The sequence below is a fragment of the Nannobrachium achirus genome, assembly GCF_963921795.1.
Source record: "Nannobrachium achirus genome assembly, chromosome: 12".
In the NCBI taxonomy this organism is placed as follows: Eukaryota; Metazoa; Chordata; class Actinopteri; order Myctophiformes; family Myctophidae; genus Nannobrachium; species Nannobrachium achirus.
This window is the reverse complement of record NC_137832.1, coordinates 15,899,822-15,914,488: the sequence shown is the minus strand read 5'-3', so window position 1 is coordinate 15,914,488 and position 14,667 is coordinate 15,899,822. Positions and strand designations below refer to the sequence as shown.

The window sequence follows — 14,667 nt, the reverse complement described above, 5'->3', positions numbered from 1 at the left end:
CACTTCACAAATGTGCATTACATTCACCTATCACTCACTGTAGCGGACCCAGTAATGGCCCCATTCACACAACCATGCAAAGCACCAACCTGCTCATTGGGAGCAGTTAGTGGTTCAGTGTCACTTCAACACTAACCGAGGGGGGTCCTAGGATCGAACCAGCCCTGAACCACTGCGCCCCACAGGCATGCATTTAGTATTGTATCACTACTGGTGTTATAGCCCCTTTTCCACTGACATGGCCCAACACCACACCACTCCACACCGCCCACTTGTGCCAAGTTTAACACTACAAGGACCTGGGTAGAGTGGTGTGAAAGTGGTACTAAACGTGGTACCAAAAAGTATCCAATCTATAGGTCTGAGCCAGGTCAAACATGGACAACAACTTCATAATGACTGATCACTCACTGACTTTTCATTTAGACAACCAGTATATAGCTGTAATACATGATAATAGATTCTATTGTGTTATAATCACTATTATAATCTATTATAGTGTATTATAGTTATCATAGTAATACATTAATACTTTATAGGGTATTATAATCACAGTTATAATCCATTATTGTGTATTATAATTAGGATAGTTGTAATAAAAAATGTATATTGTATTATAATCACAGTTAAAAGGGTCAATTTGTTTCTTACCTATAGGGGTACTTTTGTGTCATGGAAAATGTAGATATTTGTATGTGGTGCGATGTGGTGTCTGGTGTGGTGCGGTGTAGTGTCGTGTAGTGTGGTGCTAAAGCTGCAGTCAAAAAGGGGCTTATGTGGATACAGTGCATACAGTGTGGTTGCAGCGACAGTGAGGGGGAGTGCAAGGAATAGGCACAGTCGGTCACCCCCTGCATTGCGGTGTTGACATCCTACTCAGAGACCTGTTGGGTTCCTTTTTGTCTAATCAGAGTGTAAAGACCAGGTGGTGGGCTTTAATGCGGTGGTTAAGTTTTATACATAAACCTCTAATGGGGTTTACTGCAGTGAGACACCAGCAAGGTATGTGGAACTGTTCTAGCTATTGTTTGGAGTCAGCGGCGTCACAAGGAGGGAAAGTGGGACTGAGTTACTATAGGGCCCAAGTTGGAGGGACCTTAATTATTTTATACTTTAACTATTGAAAAATAGCAGATATACAAGCTCACAGCGCGGCACTTTGAATCTTGTGTATTTTTTAAGTGAACATTTGTAACTCAAATTTTGCTTCTGGGGGGGTCCCTGGAACTAAATATTTTGAGATGGGCGTCCGTGGCCAAATATATATCATTTGGGGGTCCTTCACATGAAAAGGTTTGAGCACCACTGACATAGAAACGTTTTTTTTTTTTTTTTTTCAAAAAACCTTAGAAGGATTTGAAATAGTCAAAGATATAGTAAAAAAAAATACATTAGCAGATCTCGCGCTGTGAGCTGGTATATCTGCTATTTTTCAATAGTTAAAGCACAAAATAATGCGTAATGCGTTCCCAGTTCCCCCTGTGAAGAACATTCATGGGGGGCCCACAGTGAATCCTTGTACCCAGGGCCCAGAATTTGGTGCGACACCCCTGTTTGCAGTCAAGCAGAGCAGAGCTGGACGATGGCTGCCCTAATTCCACCGCTCAGTGAGACCATTACTATGTTTACATGCACACTAAAAAACAGCTTACTCTGGGTAATGTAGTTAACATAGGACATCAAGCCCGCGTTGAAATTTAGTCCTAAAGTCATTTCTTTTAAACGTTATTGCTTAAAAGCCCAACACTTGCAGTCAGGCTGAAATGCCTTCATCATGTCCTTTCACTTTATTTCAAATAAATGTTTTCTTTGTGATATGTATAGTCTAATTATACTGTATATAGAGAATTTTATCAAGGTAGGACAGTGATCACTTGTGGTGAAGATTACTTTTACACAAATGTTTAGAATGTGAAAGCTTGTACAAGTCAAGTTTTAAATACATATACATATGACAATACACCTGGCATTTCTAATTTTTTACTGTTTGGATCTTACACGAAGAAGCTTTTAAGCAAGTATTGTTTCCAAAATAAATACAAAAGAAGAATGTTTGGCAAGTAAAATGCTGACGTTGTCACAGCAATGTTTAAACCGCTGTGCGATTGGATGAGTTGCTTGTTGTTTAGAAAAGCCTATAGGAGCGGAGGACTATGGAGTGAGGGGCACCCAAGCCCCTTTCAGCTTAGATCCGACGTTGATGTTGATTTGCGCCTGTGGAGTGTCTTTCACACAAGTTCATACCCACAGAGAATACTAATAGCAGCCTTTGTCTTAATCAGCTTTTTGTCAGTTTGATCAGTTTACTCTGGGAATTAGTGATGTCACGGCTAACGGCTTTTGTCCCCCTGAAGTGTACGTGTGTGCGGCTGTGCATGTGCGTGCGTGGGCCGTGTGTGTGTGGGCCGTGTGTGTGTGTGTGTGTGTGTGTGTGTGTGTGTGTGTGTGTGTGTGTGTGTGTGTGTGTGTGTGTGTGTGTGTGTGTGTGTGTGTGTGTGTGTGTGTGTGTGTGTGTGTGTATAGAGATATAGGAAGTGGTCAAATGTATGTAAGTGTTAGAAATAGACAATTTTCCAACACTTCTTTAGCTTTGTATGCAACAGTATCCATACAGCATAACCTGTGGATGTCTATACACAAACCAGTCTATGGTCTAAGACATGGGTCTTCAACAGGGGGTCCGGAACCCCTAGGGGGTCCTCAGAGTTATTACAAGGGGTCCTCCAAATCTTTGAGTGATAGAAACCTTTTTTTCCTCCTTTTTTTTATAATAACCACTTGAACCTTAGCGTCCATAGTCTGTGAACTTTAGCCAAAAATAGCAGATCTACAAAGAGCTTTGGTGTAGAGGGGGAAAAGAGCAGACTAAGTACAGAGTGAAAGGTCAAGTTTATTAACGGCCCGCTGACACGCCCTGAAATTATAATGGTATGATACAGTAGTTCACGTGGTCTCTCTGAAAACGGTCTGAAATAGTCTGAAACTCATGTCACAGTGTAATCTGCCCCTCGCCCCCCAACAACAGCTGACCAGTACAGTAAGTAGTCTACAGTAAGTAGTCTAAGTACAGTCAATTAATTATAATTGCGCATTCCCACAATGACATCATACAAATAATAACTAAAATTTTAAGATTACTTTTTAAAGTGACAGTACCCCTTTAGGTGACAGGCCCCCTTTAAGTATTGACAGTTCAAGTGGTTAAATATCTGAAAACACAGTGTACAATCATACACTGATGATTGTGCTGTCAAACGATGGAAATATATGGAATCTATGAAAAGGCCTTGCTTCATCTCTCCCTCAAATAAGGGGTCCTTGGCCTGAAAACGTTGAAGACCCCTGGTCTAAGACACCATTGTCCCGCGAACAGATTCCTCAAGAGGTGTCCAAGCAGGTCACACAATTGCCGGACAAAAGCCGCCCGATCTTTACTGCGTACTGTACACTGATTGCACGAGCAGTAACACCCTTTTATTGACCATGAAGCACACCAATAAAGACATCTTTAAATTAACTTTAGAGTGTCCCATAGTCGGCATAAATAAGGGCGCATGTGGTAAAAATGCCCGCCGCCCCACCGTGCTTGATGAACTCTCCGGAGGCTGAATGCTTGACACTGCTTGCGTAAGTAAGGTTCTTTTTTTTTTTTAAATGACCCTATTTGCACGACAAAGCCTGGCTGGATTGAGGGTGCTGGGAGGTGGTGGTGTGTGTGTGAGGGGGGTGAGGGGTGGTGGTTATTGGGGGAGAGCCAGGAGGTACACAGGGACTGTTGGATAGACACACACACACACTCAACTGTGATCCCTGCTCTGTTCTGTGGTAGCGCCGGCTGCTCCAAACGGTACCCCTCTATCTGAGGAAAACAGGCACTCTGGACATGCTGGACGACACCAGGCCAGGCAGACACTTGATAAGGCGACTGGACTGGATCTGGGTCTGCTCTTCCCGTGCAGGTCGAATTGTGGCTGGATTACAAGTCAGAAGAGTCTTGAAGCAACATTGAGATTCTTTCAAGACTTCAACCAGGAGAACTGGTTACTGCGGATCTATACGGTAAGCAGTAAGTAAATGTTATCCTAGATCAGTGTTTCTCAACCACTGTACCTTTGGTGTGCCCCTGAGAAGGGTCAAGTGTGCCCCTTGAAACTGCTTGGAAGCCAGTATTGTATTTATCATTTTAAAAATGATTTAAACTAGTGCGAGGCGTTGTGTGCTTGTAGATCTGCTGTTTTCACTACTGTTGTGCGACAGCCTTGTATGATGAAGCAGGGCTTTACTTTGCGAAGAGACGTACACATTTGAAACTTGGAGATACAATGTTTCTTCCCGATAGTGACGATATTTACACCCCCCGTATTATGTTGGTGTGCCTATGGATTCTTGGGACATGAAAAATGTACCCATGCAGAAAAAAGGTTGAGAAACACTGTCCTAGATAAAGTACTATGTTCTATCCGTCTGTCTTTCAATGTTATATGAGATACATAAAGTGCGGTTCCTGTGGAAATAAGCCGTGGCTTTCTAGGATCTCCTTTTAGTAGACTTTGTACCAGTGATTTGCGCTGTCATGTAACTGTACCTTTTTCTAATGCAAACTTCTAATAAATCCTTCAATCAATCAATTAATCAAGCCTGGACTCTCCCTACTATGGAATATCTTAATGCTAACCTCTTGTCCTGTGTTGATGTATTCTAATAGTCTTGTCATGTGCACGTATACGTTTCATTTAAAGACTAATTGGAGATGAGGGACCAATTACCGTACAGTAAAGCTTTTGTATGGTACAGTACTGTTAGATTCGACTGTGAAATACAGTTCACAGATTGTCTGCTTTGAAATTATTTGAAGTATTCTTTCTGAATTAAACTCTAAATTGTTTTATTTCAGTCTGGGATCACACCAGCTCAGAGATGACTGTGGCTATGCTGACTGGGCTCCTGCTCTTTTCAATTCCGGTAATAACTCCTTTCCACGTACTACAGTAGATATGACACAAATCAATTTTTTCTTTTTTTTTTGCGTTTACAAAAGGTCTGTTCTGGAATGTTTATTTGCTATGAAGGTATTTGTACAACATTTAAATGTAGGTCCAATAATAGTAACTATTTCATACAGAGCTATTTACAAGTCTCAAAGATTATTGGCAATCTCAACCCATAACGCATTTTGTATAAAGAGAAAATGTGTTAGCAGTATAGTATATTTTTTTCCTTTTCAAACAGAGGGATATCTCACATAATAATGAATCTGTTCAAATATCAAATCTGCATGTATCTGTTGCACGGCCGGTGACATTTACTGTAATGAAGTAATGAAGTAAACCATACCGAAACTTTAACTTTCTCAAGGTGCTGTGCACGGGGGAACCAACACATGCTGTAGCAGACAAAGGCCCACATGGTGAGTGATGCTCCTGGCTTTACCTAAATACTACTGTAGTTACTCAACAGTTCTGACTTCCAGAACAGCTCACTCTTTTAATAATAATTCATTTTTTACATTTTCCACCCAATCTGCCCACCCATTCAGAATAACATTTGACTGACATTTGACTTAATTACTGTTTTCACAGACCTTTTTTTTTGCCGTGTGGTAAAACTTTATGCATAAAAATGTGGGTCTAAATGGACCCTTACAAGTCTGTAACTTTGACAGTGTACAAATGGAACCAAATGGACCCTGATGGGTCCATTTGGTTCCATTTGTACACTGTCAAAGTTAAGGGGAGACCTTCACATTTCAAAGTTTGAGAACCACTGCTTATACTTTGCTGCTACAGTGACATTTCAGTTTGACCCCACACGCAATAACTATGTATCATATTGTCGTTGTCAGGTGAAAACCTTGTATGTCCAAAATCGTTTGTTTTGCATTTATCATTTTAAAAATGATTTAAACTAGTGAAAACAGCCGATCTACAAGCACACAACGCCTCGCACCGCGAGGCGTTGTGTGCTTGTAGATCAGCTGTTTTCACTACTTTTGTGCGACAGCCTTGTCTGATGAAGCAGGGCTTTACTTCGCGGAAAAACATACAGATTTGAAACTTGGAGATACAAGGTTTTGGCCCGACAGTGACGATATCATCTTCTTATGATGACAGCGGATCAAATCCTGCATTTTGTCACTGTTATGTGTTTGTGTGTGTGTGTGTGTGTGTTTCCTTACCCAGCAGAGGACAAGCGACTGGTGCACCTCACGTCAGAGTGGGCCTTCCAGCTCATCAACGACTCCTTGCCCTTCTCCAGGGCGGACAGCTTCTGCACGGGGCATTTCAGCTCCCTGGTCACCCCGGGTCAGCTGGAGGACCGGCAGGAGGTGTGGGAGCTGCACAGGCAGGCCGGCCTCCGCTCCCCGCTCTGGGTCAAAGACCCCAGCCAAGCTCTGTCCAAGCCCATCGCCCTCGCACGGCAATGTGAGTGGAGGATACCTATGCCAGGGGTTCCCAAACTTTTTTGTCTCAGGGCACCCCATGAATATTTTTTTAATCCGAGGCACCCCTACATTATAATTTTCACTACCAGCACCTTATATTTATAACATATCGTCGTTGTCGATTGGAAACCTTATATGTCTAAAACCGTTCGTTTTGTATTTATCATCTATAAAATGTAAACTAGTGAAAACAGCAGATCTACAAGCACACAACACCTCGCATCGCGAGGCGTTGTGTGCTTGTAGATCGGCTGTTTTCACTAGTTTTGTGCGACAGTCTTGTATGATGAAGCAGCCAAAAGACCTACACTTTTGAAACTTGGAGATACAAGGTTTCTGCCAAACAGTAACGATATTTTAGTGATTATGTTGCGAGGAGAACTTGAGATAATAGCCATTTTGAAAACCCCTGACCTATGCTGTAGTTAGTCTTTCTGATATAGCACTTTTTCCCACCAATTTGCCCCTCAACCACGTTAACCATGGCGTATATGTTGGGCATATCGTTACAGGCGAAAGATTTCTTTTTAAACTGTATGTATTCTTTTTAAAGGATATCTCTGAAATAGCGTGTGCTAAATAGCAGATCTACAAGATCACAATGCATCACAATGCCACGCGTTGTGAGCCTGTGGATCGGATATTTTCACAATTTGTTGTACGTTGTAATAAAATCTGTGAATAAATTCCTTTCCAATAAATGTCTTCAACAATGTGTTTGTAACGGTGTCTAGTAACACACCTAACAAAGTTTGAAATTCAAAATCCCTAGGGGAATTTTTGACAGCTGCTGAAAGTACTAATCATAGTACTATACAGGAAAGGAATACCCCCCCAAACATTTTTTTTTGTGATTCTGAATCCTTTGCAAGTATTTGTTTTGCACAAAAAACATTCCTTGGGCTAAAAACGCGTGATCTTCTGCCCAGGTAACACACAACGCCTCGCGGTGCGAGGCGTTGTGTGCTTGTAGATCTGCTGTTTTCACTACCGTTGTGCGACAGCCTTGTATGATGAAGCAGGGCTTTACTTTGCGAAGAAACGTACAAATTTGAAACTTGGAGATACAAGGTTTCTTCCCGACAGTGACGATTTTACACCCCCGTAGTATGTTGGTGTGCCCATGGATTCTTGGGACATGAAAAGTGTGCCCATGCAGAAAAAAGGTTGAGAAACACTGTCCTAGATAAAGTACTATATGTTCTATCCGTCTGTCTTTCAATGTTATATGAGATACATAAAGTGTGGTTCCTGTGGAAATAAGCCTTGGCTTTCTAGAATCTCCTTTTAGTAGACCTTGTACCAATGATTTGTGCTGTCATGAAACTGTAACTTCTAATACATTCTTCATTCTTGGCTGCTTAGATTCGCAGTACCCAGCTCTGAGCTTCCCCAGAGAATCACCAAAGGGCCACGCTCGCGTCGACATGACCTTCCCCGCCCTGCCGGCCGTGAGCGTGTGCATGCGCGTCCAGTGGGACCCGGCGTGGGACCAGGTGTCCACCATCTTCTCCTACGCCGCGCCCGTCTTCACCAACGAGTTCCAGCTCCGGGGCCAGGTAGGGCATTCACCAAATATTCCAATATTCGAATATCAAAGTCACTATTCGACGTTGTTCACCGAAGTCGAATATTCGCTTATTTTAATTTTTTATTGTTTTCTCTTTAAAAATATATATAGTTTATAAAGCTTGGCTAGATAGGAAGTCATAAAATGAGTTGCTAATGCCCCTTGGTGGATGAATTTGTTAATACTCTATACCAGGGGTGTGACCCCCAAAATAAACATATTTGAACTGGGGACCCCCCCACCCTGACAAGCACTTGGAATTGTAGGTATTACATTTAATGTGACTTAGTTCCGCAGATAAACGCCTCGCGTTGCGAGGCGTTGTGAGCATGTAGATCGTCTATTTTCACAATGTTTGCCTCTTGCTTACTTAATATTTGACAGTTTGGCCAGTCCTTTCGAATATTCGACTATTCGAATACTTTGAGGTCGAATAATTCGAATACTAAAAATCACTATTCGTGAATGCCCTTTGGCCAGGTGGACAAGAAGAAACAGCGCATCCTGCTGGCGCTCATCATCCACGGGCAGCACCGCCCGTACAAGTCCTTCCTACCCAACGACGGGGCGTGGCACCACCTGTGCGTCACCTGGCGCCGGAGCGACGGACGCTGGGCCATCTACGTGGACGGCCAGCGGGGGGACTCAGGCTCCGGCGCGGACACGCCCAGGGACATACACGCGCACGGGATACTCATCCTGGGTCAGGACCAGGACTCGTTCGGGGGGAATTTCACGGAGCCCTTTGTTGGAAATATGACCGACTTTAACATTTGGAATATCTCCTTGGAGAAAGGGCAGCTGCAGGCGCTCAACGCCTGCTTGCCCCTGACGCAGGAGGTGCTTTTCCGGTGGGACACCAACAACGTCAGCTTCGACTCGGTGGTGAAAGAGGTACCAGCCATGATCTTCTGCCCAGGTACAGTCTATGCACCACACATTCATTCACTCTGTGTGAAGGCTTATAAATATGTTAACACCAGTTTCTCATGCAACGTCTTTGTGTTATCTTTGAAACAAAAACTATCTTCTTCAAGTTCAAGAAGAATTGTTAGATTATTGCTAATCAAGTTTATGTTTATTTAGTTGCACTCATTTTACGTTGCTCTGGAAAATAACATAATGGTTGTACACAGATCCATCTCAAAAAATTTATATTGTGTAAAAATATTACAATATTACACGAAACCACTCAAAACAAGGATTTATAATAGAGAAATGTCAACCTTCTGAAGTCAGAGTTACTTGAATTCCAGTGGGAAGTTTCCACAGTCAGATATGATTTGGGGTGCTAGGGCATCTGCAATGCTTTTTTACACAATATTCAAATTTTCTGAGATCTGTGTGTATAATAATATATATATATATATATATATATATATATATATATATATATATATATATATATATATATAGAGAGAGAGAGAGAGAGAGAGAGAGAGAGAGAGAGAGAGAGAGAGAGAGAGACTATTATAGAGTGCAAACACATCTCTTTGCTATACCCTATAGGTTGTGGTGGCCTTTCATGACCTTTTGACTTTTATTGTAGACAGATTGTGATAAATCTAGCTAATCTGTTACTAATCTATTATCAGTAGATCCTCCTCCTCCTCCTCCTCCTCCTTTTGCAATGTAAGATCTACGGTATACATAGTGCGTTGTCATTCTAAAATGTCTCAACCAGCGTGCATGAACACTGAAGTGACAGCCATACACAAAACTCCCATCAATTTCCAATGGGAAAGTCTAAGGCAGGGGTGTCACAAGGGGGGGGGGGGGGGGGGGGGGTGGACTGAGTTACTAGGGCCCAAGCTGGAGGGGCCCTAATTATTTTATACTTTAGCTATTGAAAAATAGCAGATATACTTGTATATCTGCTATTTTTGAAAAGTTGTGAAAATGTGTGCAAATCTTTGAATAGATGATGTATTTTTTAAGCTAACATTTGTAACTAAAATTTTGCTTCTGGGGGTCCCCTGGAACTAAATATTTTGGGATGGGGGGGGGGGGGGTCCATGGCCAAATACATATCATTTTGGGGGTCCTTCAGATGAAAAAGTTCGAGCACCGCTGACAGAAACATAGGTTTTTCAAAAAACCTTGGAAGGATTCGAAATATTCAAAGACTTTTCAAAAATAGCAGATATACAAGCTCACAGTGCGGCACCGAGTGCCGTGCTGCGAGCTTGTTTTTCAGTAGTTAAAGCGCAAAATGTGAGTGAACCCGTGTACCCATGCAGGGCCCAGTATTTGGTGCGACACCCTGTCTATAGGTTTCATTGATTTCGCGACCATATAATGCGACCGCGTCCTCAGAATCCACCCGTATTCTCCACCTCCTGTGTGTGTGTCTCGCCAATGAAATCATTCTGGGTGATTTCCCCCCTAAAGAGCCCTGTTAACCCGGTTAGTGTGAGACCCCCAACACACCCACCCTGAGAGCCAGACACTGGAGGAAACATGTTAGCATGGATGACTGCCCACCGTGGATCACAGCTTGGAGGGAGGGAGGGGAGGAAGGCAGAGGCGTCAATTGGGTATGGCAAGATATGGCAGCTGCCATACCTCGGCTACAGGGGAAAAAAATAAAATGTACTTCTTAAAATAAGTTCATCATGCCTGTTGCTGGTGTCTTGCACGTGCACCTTCGCGCGCGTGCAAGACACCAGTCATGTTGCCATACCTTAGCTTTAGCTGAACTGACGCCACTGGAGGGATGGGATTTCCCACCAGTGGTGGAAGAAGTACCCATATTTATTTTACTCAAGTAAAAGTATCAAAACCACAATGTAGGAAAAACTCTAAGGCTGCAGCCACGCCAAAGAAAGTACCTATGAGAGTGGAATCCCCATTCCACCAATGCATTTCAATAGGAAGGGGGTGGTTTCTGCAATAAACACTCCATTCTCATTGAAATGCATTGGTGGAATGGGGAATCCACTCTCATAGGTACTTTGGTGTGGCTTCAGCCTTAGGGTCCCCTCACACCAAAATACCTAGAGTGGAATCCGCCAATGCATTTCAATGAGAATGGAGCGTTTTTTGCCAGTAGAGGATTTCTGCAAAAAAACGCTCCATTCTCATTGAAATGCATTGGCGGATTCCACTCTAGGTATCTTGGTGTGAGGGCACCCTTACAAGTAAAATTGTACTTGAGTAAAAGTACACAAGTATTGGCATCAAAGTATAAGATGCCAAAGCGAAGTAGGCTACTCATTACGTATGAATGTCCCTTTTCACAAAATGTATAAAAAATCTTTTGGAAATAGCAGATCTACTAGCGTCAAGGTGCGACGTGTTTTGAGCGTGTATATTGGCTATTTTCAAATAGTATAAGTAGGCTATATAGGGCTGAAGTGGTTGTATGTCTGTATGTTTTGTAATAAGAATCAAAATCTACAGTAGTAATTTCAGTTTTACAATAAGTTAAATATTTGCCTCTGAGAAGTAGTGGAGTAGAAGTTAAAGTATCGAAAAATGGAAATACTCACACTACACTAAAATAAAACAAGCCTCAAAATTGTACTTAAGTACATATACTTACTTTCCATCACTGGGGAGGGGATTCCCACGTGCGAGAAGAATAGGGTTTGAGACATCGGAGCATAACAAAACATTTTATGACTGTGTGCACTGAGGTTTTATGACCATGTGAAGAGCATACTCATTTAGGTACATTGTTTAGTGTTTTGTTTTAGTCGGTGTGACAATGACATATTGAGGTAGTTTTCACAACTTTCAGACCAGTGTTGCCATGTCTGCTTATTCTAAGTGACTTCTTGTCTTCTGGACCCACATGCACAGGCTCACAGTCACTTGTAAATATTGCCAGCTGCGGGTTGCTACTGTTTTGAAGTGTAGTTGCTTATTTGGGCTTCCTTCCTAATGTTAGGATATGTGTTTGTGCCAGGGACAAGATTTGTGTCGTTAACCCATTTAGAACGGGTACACTGTATCGTGTATTATTATTTTATGTTTTAACTATTGAAAAATAGCAGATATACAAGCTCACAGCGTAGATCTGCTATTTTTGAAAAATCGTGAAAATTAGAATTTTTGCCCGATTCTATAATTATCTTTTGAATCCTTCTAAGATTTTTTGAACAACCTATGTTTCTATATGTCAGCAATCTGGCCAGCCATCGTCAAAGAAAAGGTCCTTTTCACTCAACTGGAGCTCAGTTAGTCTGTTCTTGAGAGTGGTGTCTCTATGTCAGTGGTTCTCAAACCTTTTCATGTGAAGGACCCCCAAAATGATATGTATTTGGCCACGGACCCCCATCTCAAAATATTTAGTTCCAGGGACCACCCAGAAGCAAAATTTGAGTTACAAACGTTCGCTTTGAAAATACATATATTCAAAGATTTGCACACATTTTCACGACTTTTTCAAAAATAGCAGATCTACAAGCACTGAGTGCCGCGCTGTGAGCTTGTATGTCTTAGGTGTTGATCACAGGGAATAAACTTAAAAGAGTGAAATATTCTTAGAACAATTTGGCACAATATGCAATCATTTTAATGTCTGATGACTTGTCGGTGTACCGGCCTTCTTCAAAGTCAAGAAATTGTGACTAGATCAATAAAGAAAAGAATTGTATCTGTACTATTTAGCCCTTTTTTCAAAACAATGATCTCCCTGATGGACGCATCACATTGTTGTTCTACTATTTATGTGAATAATAGTAGTGTAGTCGAATTCTTGTTAGGCTGTCATGCCATGAAAGCGTGAAATCACTGTCCGTGTCTGTAACATGTGCATGTGTGCATGTGTGCATGATGTGTGTGTGTGTATTCTTGCATCAAGTGAATGTATATGCATGCACATTTCTGCATAGTGTAGTTAGTATGTGCTTGATTGTGTTTATGTGAGCAGGGGTGTCGCACCAAACTCTGGGCCCTGGGTACAAGGATTCACTGCGGGCCCCCGCACAATTATTTTGTGCTTTAACTATTGAAAAATAGCAGATATACAAGCTCACAGCGCGGCACCGAGTGCCGCGCTGCGAGCGTGTAGATCTGCTATTTTTGAAAAATCTTGAAAATGTGTGCAAGTCTTTGAATATTTCAAATCCTTCGGGGCTTTTTGAAAAAACTGTTTCTATGTCAGTGGTGCTCAAACTTTTTCATGAGAAGGACCCCCAAAATAACATGTATTTGGCCATGGACCCCCATCTCAAAATATTCATTTCCAGGAACCCCCCAGAAGCTAAATTTGAATCACAAATGTTTGCTTAAAAATATATATATATTTAAAGATTTGCACACATTTTCACAACTTCTCAAAAATAACAGATATACAAGCTCGCAGCGGGGCACTCGGTGCTGCGCTGTGAGCTTGTATATCTGCTTTTTTTCAGTTTCTAAAGTATAAAATAATTCCAGGCCCCTCCACCTTGGGCCCTAGTAACTCAGTCCCCCCCCCCCCCCCCCCCCCTTGTGACGCCCCTGTATGTGAGTGTAAGGAGAGAGAGGACATGTGTTTGCCTGTGTGTGTGTGCGTGCGTGCGTGCGTGCGTGCGTGCGTGCGTGCGTGTGTGCGTGTGTGTGAGTCTGTCTGAGATGTGTGCGCTGCATTAACATCATCTTCCATAATGTGATTATGTGTGCAGTGGTGGGTCAACAGCAGAGAGAGCTGCAGGGTTGCAAGGTGCTGGACAGCTGGCCAGAACTCCAGCAACCTCTGTATGGTCTGGTGGACTGCTCCCAACCACTACCCTTCATCTGCAGGAGCAGCCGAGGTGAGCACACTGTTAACCGGCTGTATAAGGGCTGATTGATTGATTGATTGATTGATTGATTGATTGAATACTTTATTAGTCCGGAAATGTAAACCGCATGCAAGGTACGGTCAGAGATTAAAGGAGTAGTTCACCCCCAAAATTACTTTTTTTCTATTGATTACTCACACCATGGAGACTTGAGTTCAATAATATCTTTTTGTATGTGTCGCATTCCTAAGAAAAAAAAGATATTATAGTATATTTACCACCATTGAATATGAATGGGGACCCAAATGCATGGGCCTGGATGGGAACCCAAATACAAGGCCCTGGATGGGGACCCAAATGCATTTGGGTGAGAATCAATGGGGGTATAAATTCACTCGACCCTTGACCCTATTTACCCTCATTGATTCTGACCCAAAAGCATTTGGGTCCCCATTCAGGGACATGCATTTGGGTCCCCATTGTTTTTGTCTCAGGAATGCAACGAATACACACAAATATTATTGAACTCAAGTCTCCATGGCATGACTAATCAATAGAAAAAATGCCATTTTGGGGGTGAACTACTCCTTTAAGGCTAAAAAAGGATAACTTTTGTTCTAGAGATTGTCCATCATGTTTACATCACAAACCATACTGTAGCATGTCATGCCATGTCATGATAGGCAAAGATTATATATAGAGCGTAAACAATAAGGAGGAGACCAAGGCAATAGAGCATCGCAGTGAGGTGTCGGAAGCAAACTCGCCATTCATTCTTACCATAGGGGTTTTCATTATCAGCCACAAAGTCGTAGTAATTCAATGTACACTTACCACTAGGCTGGTGGTTGTAAAATGGTTCTATATGCTCCTGTAGAACCCCTGAGTATGTATGCAATCACTCTAGTTTTAGTAAAAACACGTTTTAATCAAGATCGCACGGA

At 42.2% G+C, this 14,667-nt stretch overlaps 1 protein-coding gene across 1 annotated transcript in view; it reads left to right on the top strand.

Annotated features, from left to right (window-relative positions):
* Nucleotides 1-3,565: 3,565 nt before the first annotated feature.
* The window catches only part of adgrd2 (adhesion G protein-coupled receptor D2), a gene marked incomplete at both ends in the record, with an annotated part of 70,460 nt that continues 59,358 nt past the window's right edge, over nt 3,566-14,667 (top strand). Inside the window, 6 exons of the mRNA XM_080738478.1 lie at nt 3,566-3,627; nt 4,895-4,962; nt 6,180-6,422; nt 7,808-8,001; nt 8,493-8,931; nt 13,625-13,753. Coding sequence (XP_080594604.1) covers nt 3,566-3,627; nt 4,895-4,962; nt 6,180-6,422; nt 7,808-8,001; nt 8,493-8,931; nt 13,625-13,753 — 1,135 coding nt within the window. The remainder of the gene's footprint in view (nt 3,628-4,894; nt 4,963-6,179; nt 6,423-7,807; nt 8,002-8,492; nt 8,932-13,624; nt 13,754-14,667) is intronic.